Below are 8,014 nucleotides of genomic sequence, written 5' to 3' on the forward strand. Positions count from 1 at the left end.
TGGTTCATTGGTTCATCCCTACCTCAGAAGATCCCAGAGTAGTAAATGAGACTGGACTGACAAGCTACATGCTCTTGTAACCCTGACTTCTTGGTTAGCATCAGACCTAGTCAGAGTCCCACAGTATGTAGTAATTCTTCACTCTAGAGCAAAGAGTGTGAGTATATACCTAGGAGCCAGGCCAAGGGTCATGGCTGCAAGGATCTGAACCAGTCGGAAGGACATTGCTGCAGCAGAAACCAGCTTTGCTGGATGGTGCACTGCTGACCTGGACATGGTTGACCTATTTCTGTCATTTTCCTGCCTCAGAGCCAAAGGCCATGGCCAGGATGATGATGTGCTTGGTCCTCTTATGGCAGCTTGTTCTCTGGGGGAACAAGGAAAAGAATGGGGTTTGGGGACTGACAGCCTCACCAGGACCTGGGGAGATGTAGAGGGCAGAGACTTCAAAGAAAAGAGGGACCATATTGCTCTTTTGCCGAGACCAATCAACATGGGCCGCGTTCGCACCAAGACTGTGAAGAAGGCGGCCCGAGTCATCATCGAGAAATACTACACGCGCCTGGGTAATGACTTCCACACCAACAAGCGCGTGTCCGAGGAACTCGCCATCATCCCCAGCACAAAGCTTCGGAACAAGATAGCCGGCTATGTCACGTGTCTGATGAAGCGGATTCAGAGAGGTCCCGCGAGAGGCATCTCCATCAAGTTGCAGGAAGGAGAGAGAGAGAGAGAGAGAGAGAGAGAGAGAGAGAGAGAGAGAGAGAGAGAGAGAGAGAGAGAGAGAGAGAGAGAGAGAGAGAAGAGATTATTATGTTCCTGAGGTCTCAGCCCTGGATCAGGAGATCACTGAGGGAGATCCTGACACCAAGGAGATGCTGAAGCTTCCGGACTTTGTCCGTCTCTCTAGCCCCCAGGTCACTCAGCCTGCAGTTGGGAAGAATTTCAAAACACCATGTGGAGCTGTTTAGTCCGTTATGCCATATTTTCAATAAATCTGAATATGAAACAAACAAAAAACAAAAACAAAAAACAAAAAAAAAGAGGGACCATATTATCAGAATGGAAAAACTAACTCAAGAAAAAATATAAAGAAGATAGTTTTATTCCTGCTACATAGAAAGGTGGGTTTTTCCTGGAGCCAGGTTCAGGGACTATTTTTCTAACTCCTTAAATGTCCCACCAAAGCATGGTGATCTCTCTCTCCCTCTCTCTCTCTCTCTCTCTCTCTCTCTCTCTCTCTCTCTCTCTCTCTCATTTCAGATATTCAGGGACCGACACAGAAAATTTAGCTTAGTCAGCACAATGCTTGCCTAGTGTGCAGGAAGCCCTGGACTTGACCCTTGACCCTGAGCATCACATCAACCAGCCTGTAATCCTAATACTTGGGAGGTAGAGGCAGGAGGATCAGAAGCTGGAAGTCACCGGCAGCTATTTGGTTACGTTTGAAGCCAGCCTCGGATACATAAGACCCTGTTTCAAAAACAATAATGAAAAGAACAAAAACGGAACTCAGAAATGGAGGTTGAAGCAGTACCCCATGGTGTCGCAAGAGAGAAATGTCTCAGATGTCAGAGTTGTGAGTGAAAGTCCTCTTGTACTGTCTCCCTGCACCGTCAATGTTGTCCGATCATAGGCTTGGCTGCCTATTTGACCACTGGGTTCAGGGCATAGTGCTCAGCCACACTAGAAAATAAATAACGTCAGTTTTACATCATCTTCCCATCTCTTAGGACCTTCATCTGTCTGATTTCTCTAGGAAGGAGAAAATAATGTGATTTTAGCTCTTTCCACTTTCTGCTGAAAATCCCTAAAACTGGAGTTACAGGTAATTTGTAAGATGCCATCTGGGTGCTAGGAACCAAATCCAGGTCCTCTGTAAGAGCAGTTAGTGTTCTTGTTTGTTTCGTTTTTTGGGTTTTTTTTTTCCCCCGGAGCTGGGGACCGAACCCAGGGCCTTGCACTTCCCTAGGCAAGCGCTCTACCACTGAGCTAAATCCCCAACCCAAAGAGATAATGTGGCCATTGTTTTTTGTTTTTGTTTGTTTCGTTTTTTGGTTTTTTTTTTGTTTTTTTTTTTTTTTGCAGTTAGTGTTCTTAATCACTGAGTCATCTCTCCAGCCCCCAGAGAGATTTTTTTTTTTAATAGAGGGAGTAGAAATACTTTAAGAGCAGAGGCAGCCTGTACCTGGTCCCTCACAGTGTTAGGACATGCACGCACTGGGGCAAAAAGGAAATCCTAACTTTCCTCTATTTCAATAGGGAAGTCTAGCCAAGGACCAGTTGTGCTCTCCTGGAAAGCGGCTGCACCATTCCCAGTGTCGAAGTTTTCCATTGCCATGAAGTGACATCGTGACCAAGGCAAGCATTTGTTTGAGGCTTGCTACAGTTTCAGAGGTTTAGTCCATTATTGTCCTGTCAGGAATCATGGCAGTGCAGAAGCAGACAGGGTGCTGGAGGAGCCAAGAGTTCTGCATCTGTATCTGAAGGCAACAGGAAGAGACATGGACCCTGGCTTGGGCTTTTGAAACCCAGAAGCCAGTCCCAGCAATACCCTTCCTTCACCAAGCCACGCCTATTCCACCAAGACCACACCTCCTAACTCCTCTCAAGTAATGCCACTTCTTGATGACCAAGCACTCAATTTTATGAGCCTATAAACCACTATACCTAGGGATGCCACAGGATACAAGGACCTGCAAGCAGCATAGGTTTCCTGCCCTGTCTCTTTCCCTAGTCTCTGCCACATTGTTAGTCTGCTCCTCTCGCTCCTAGACTCCAGGGATCCAGATTTCAGTCTCACCAGAACTCATCCAACCTCAGGACTTTTGCCTCTGGTCCGGGTTCTAGCCATCCTCACTGTATTCTTTACTATCTTCTGAACAGTCAGTCACAGCCTCGACTTTCTACTGTTGAAATCTTTTGGTCAGCAAAACCATCTTGTTCATAAGGCCACAGTAGAGACACTAACAATAAAGTGCCATATGGCTATCACCAACATTCAACGATTAAGTTTTTGACCCACTGATTTGATCTAGTCCTCTTTTTCTTTTGTCTGTATTGGCGTTGGAACCCAAGGCCTTGTGTATGCTAGGCAAGCACTCTGCCTTTAAGCTGTGTGGCTAAGGACTTGTTTCTTTTTCTAATTGTCATTTGCTGAGACTCCTTAAAGCAAATGCCAGACATCACATAATTTCACCTCTGACACTCTCAAAAATACTGACCTTTAAGAAAACAGCCACAGTGTCATTATCCCAACTAACAAAATTAACAATCGTATTTTGACATCATGGTCTACCCAGTCTGTAATTAAACTTCCCCCGATTGTCTCCAAAGTGTCCTTGTATAGGTGGTTTGTCTGAATCAGGACCCAAACAAGCTCCCCACAATATGTTTGCTTAGCATTTGGGATTTAATATTAATTTTCCCACCCTCGAGTAGTTTTGGTTTGGGCTGATTAGAGTGCTCAGGGGGTGCAAGGGGGAGGGGGAGCCGCTGTTCGTTTACTGAGATTTGAGCTGAGACCTGGTGCTGAATGTGTGTGGCAGGTGTGGAGAGGCACGAGGTGGGTAGAGGCGTGGGAGTGGGGTGTTAAGGATTTAGAATCTGAGGGGACAAATGGTACTGGTCTCATCCTCAGGCCAGACATAAACGTAATAATTACAGCTAGCATGTATTAGACCATGTTCTGTCCACAGGCTGCAACATTATGTTGTTTTCCAATTTTAACTTTATATAATACAATGTAAGTATATTTTAATTTTAGATTGTTAGATAATACAATATACATGTAATATATAATTTTAATATATAATATATATTTATATCATACTTTTGCAGTCTGATTTAATTATAATAATATAATGTAAAATGACTGGGATTTAATTTAAGGGATTTTGGGGGGGTCTCTGCTGGAGAAGGGAGGGTGCTGCTTGTTTCAGTTGTGGGAAGTCACAGAGCTCTGTGAGCCTGTCAGGCAGCTGTCTGAACCTGTTTCTTCATTGCCAAACACAATGCTTTGCTCTTAAAATTCTCAGGATGGTCATGGAGTGGAGGACGAGATCCTTTCGTCCTTTGTTCTGGACATGTCTGTGTCATTCCTCCTCCCATTGCCACTCCCTGCCACAAGTCCTACGTATATAGTCCCCAAATGTCACATTCCTGGCGGCAGGCTCTGTGATTCATCCCCGGTGGCAACAGAAGACAGCCTGGAGTTCAGGAGCTTGGAGGGACTTTCTCGAAGTCTTCTGAGTAAGCAAGAGTGTTGCTCACCAACCGCCATAGTTTCTGACCCTTAAGATGAGATCACAGGCACACTATAGAGCTTTGAGGGTCCTCTGTCGTTACACTCTGCTTCCTGCACTCAAGATGATGCAAGACCTGACTTTGAAATGATGAGTAGCTCTGACCTGGAAAATATAGGTTGGGGGTGGGGGTGGGGTGGGGCTGGAGAGGTGGCTCAACGGTTAAGAGCACTGGCTGCTCTTCCAGAGGAAGAGCCTGGGTTAGGTTCCCAGCAAGCACACAGCATCTTATAGCTGTCTGTAACTCGAAGATCCAACACCCTCACACAGACATGCATGCGGGCAAAATGTCACTGCACATAAAATAAAAATAAATAAATCGTGTGTGTGTGTGTGTGTGTGTGTGTGTGTGTGTGTGTGTGTGTGTGTACAGCCCAACTAGAGTTGTTTCATATGGGCAGCAGACAGAGGTACTGAGGAAGATGGACCTAAGCACAAGAAATCTCTGTGATTTGAGGTGAGTTGGGGGGTTAAGGGCTCACAGGGGACCCCAGCTACTGAGACACTATGAAGAAAACATCAGAAACAGACCAAGACTGGTTCGGGAAAATGCCAGGGCTGAATCTGGTCCATGAAACTAACACAGTGTTGAAGCAATCCGGGATCTGGTATCTTCCTAAATTAGATGTATCTTCCCAGGGTACATCTGAGAACCAAGCTGGAAGAAGCTCAGGAGAAGCAGACTTTACGCTTGGGAAGCACCCTCCCTGTTGGGCCCTGTTGAAGTGCAGAGGTCTGACCCCACACTGGGACTGTACCCACAGTAAAGGCGTTTCTCCCGAGACAGTGCTTTCCTGAGGACCTGCTCTTGTGAAACCTTCCCCCAAGAAATCCCCTGGTGCAAAAATCTGCACAGAGTTCAACACCGCAGGATAACCAAGTTGGTGAAGACGAGGGAAATGCTGTTTATTGTGGATAGACTGAAAATTAAACATGGATCCATCCTCCAGGCAAAGCAGTTGGGTTCAAATGTCCACAATTTACTGAAGTTCTAGCTGTTCTAGCCACTTAAATCTTTGAGGGGGAAAATATACTTTTTAAAGATTTGTTGGGCCTGGAGCATGGCTTAGTGGTAGAGTGGCTTATCTAGCATGTGTAACGCCCTGGGTTAAATTCCCAGCACCATAAGGAAAAAATATCAGAAATTACCATCATCCCTTTTTTTCCCCCCTGCTTGAGGGACACAAATCTATATAGAGATTCACAGCCAAAATAAATATAAAGTTGAATCCAATGGACCTGCACTCCTAATGACCCCCTTCAATGGTAGGAATGTTTAATGATAGTTTAGCTTATGGAAACCCCAGTGACCAGGTTCCAAACAGTCGCAACTGGGAAACCCAAGTCTTTTTCTTCTGGAAATTCTCAATGATAGGTTTTCAAGGCAGCTGATAAAACGGTTAATTATAGTGAGGTGTTTGGCTCCCCCACCATAACATGCACTTTCCTCGACTCTGATTGGAGCCTCTTGTCAGGTTCCCTAAGCTGGGTTAGCTAGTGTTACCATCTGCTTTCCCCATTTGGGTGAAAACCTAAATTACGGCATGGGTGAAACTCCAGTACCGAAGGCAAGATCTAGCACAAGAACCTTCAGCCGAACCTCTGGAGACCTCACCTCCTCTGCTGTTTCCCCTCCCCCTGCTCCGTTCACGCCAGCTGTGTTGGTCTCAGACAAGCAGGGCAGAAGGCTTGGCAAAAGTCAACTAGACTTCCGCTTCCGTTTAGAAGTGCTTTCATTGGCGGAGCACCAGAATGCACTGAAAAGGCACTGCTGGGGCCGTCTGAATAACGAATTTAAAAAATGGGGTGTTTCTGAAACAGTCCTGGGGGTGTTAGTGCTGCAGATTGGAGTCGGGAATGGCTGCCCCCCGACCTGTTTATCCTGCCTGCAGCTCATCTCCGTGTATCTGCTGGACTCATTCCTACACTTTCTGCAAGCGTTTGCACAGCTGTCACCTTCTCCACATAACCCCGTCTGACCCCTCTATGTTTGCTACCTAGTCCTGTCACTCCAGATCACCCTACATGCTCCACCGTTTTCCTCTGGTACCTGACACTTCTAACATCCGTGTTATCTGATCGCTTGCCCTGTAGCTTGTTCATTTGCTGTATTGACGGGCGGTTTCATCACCTGGAAACAGGTTCCTTTTTAATTTACACACTTGATACATCCCGGGAACACTGCCTGGCTCCTAAGAGGCTCAGTGGATATTTTTGCTGCACTTGAGAGTCAATACTTGCTAGGTGTGGTGGTGGCTCATGCCTTTAATCCCCCCACTCAGGAGGCAGAGGCAGGCAGATCTCTGAGTTTGAGGTCAGCCTGGTTCACAGAGTGAGTTACAGGATGATGGCCAGTGCTACACAGAGAAATTTTGTCTCAAAAACACCAAAACTAACCAAACAAAAGAGATTTTGTTGTTGAAACTGATTTTGCTGGGTGTGTTGATTCATGCCAGTAATACCAGCACTTGGCGGCTGAGGCAGGAGGATTTCCATGAGTTCCAGGTCAGCTTGAGACTATTTTCTACCTGTTCCTTTTTCATGTTATTTCCTTTGCACAAATGTCTAGACCTGGAAGCATGGCAGCATGGCAGAGCGGTTAAGAACACTGACTGCTCTTGCAAAGGCCCTGGGTTCAGTTCCCGGCACCTCCATAAGGGCTCACAAGCATCCATAACTCCAGTTCCAGAGGATCCAGCATTCTATTCTGGCTTTGTGAGCACTACACATACGTAGTGCCCATACATACATGCAGACAAGAACAGATATAAAAATAGACAAATCTTATTTTTTAAAAAAAAGTGTCTCCATTCTATCTTCTTAAATCGAGCCTTCGTTTTTCTACTACAGAGTCAGTTTAGCTCTTTTTAACTACCCACATTAGCTTCCTGGGAGTTATTTTGGTGTCCCTGCTCATAAAGTCTCTGAGCAGAAACCCTATGCTAAATAACTGGACAAATGACTCTGAAAAAGCCTATGTGAGGTGATGGAAAATTCTTTTCATGCTACAACACAGCTTTTCCTAAGACAATAGCTATTATGTTCACTTTATAGGGGAAAAAAGGCAATTTGCAAAGTCCTTTCATGCGAGAGGTTTTTAATCCTCCTAAGAATTCTTCAGGCTAGGTAGCAAAGGTATTATTATGTTCATTTTACATCTGGGAAAAGAGAAGGTAAGTTAAATTTAGATAACAGCATTTGCTTCATCGAGATTAAGTGATATAATCATAGAAGTTTCTGGCACAAAGCTGGAACTCAAGGCATGTTAGTTTCCCCTTCTCCAAGCGATCTCAGAGAAGCTGCTGTGATAAAAATTAATATATATTCTGTTCTCATAGTAAGCCGAGTGTTTAACAAATTTTAAGCCGTGTCTCTAAATTGTCAGCTGTTGTCTAGTAGTTTGTTTATTCTCAATTAACGGTGGAGTAACAGATTCAGAAAAGCTAATAAGTAGCACAAAAATAACACAACTAGCAAGTGAAATCAAGATTTGAACTTGGCTCCACGGTCATGAATTCCCCCAATTACATGAGAATGCAATGTCCTGCTGGGCAGTGGTGGCACACACCTCCAATCCCAGCACTCAGGAGGCAAAGGCAGTCGGATCTCCATGAGTTTGAGGCCAGTCTGGTCTACTGAGTGAGTTCCAGGACAGCCAGGGCTGTTAACACCAAGAAACCTTGTCTTGAAAAAACAACCAACCAACCAAT

The 8,014-nt window shown here is 45.2% G+C and overlaps 1 protein-coding gene across 1 annotated transcript; it reads left to right on the forward strand.

Moving 5' to 3' along the window:
• Positions 1–468: 468 nt before the first annotated feature.
• Rps17l3 (ribosomal protein S17 like 3) lies at positions 469–971 on the forward strand. Its single transcript, XM_087582029.1, has 2 exons — positions 469–708; positions 779–971. The coding sequence occupies exons 1-2, from the start codon at positions 494–496 to the stop codon at positions 969–971; spliced, it is 408 nt and encodes a 135-aa protein (XP_087438155.1). The 5' UTR covers positions 469–493.
• The last annotated feature ends 7,043 nt before the right edge of the window (positions 972–8,014 follow it).

The sequence above is a fragment of the Rattus norvegicus genome, chromosome 13 (assembly GCF_021556685.1).
Source record: "Rattus norvegicus strain SHRSP/BbbUtx chromosome 13, alternate assembly SHRSP_T2T, whole genome shotgun sequence".
Taxonomy (NCBI): domain Eukaryota; kingdom Metazoa; phylum Chordata; class Mammalia; order Rodentia; family Muridae; genus Rattus; species Rattus norvegicus.

Excerpts from the sequence above, each read along its gene's own strand:
- Rps17l3 (XM_087582029.1), top strand. The coding sequence starts at position 494 with ATGGGCCGCGTTCGCACCAAGACTGTGAAGAAGGCGGCCCGAGTCATC. Across the intron at positions 709-778 it reads GCGAGAGGCATCTCCATCAA|AGAGAGAGAGAGAGAGAGAG; the intron begins GTTGCAGGAAGG and ends AGAGAGAGAGAG.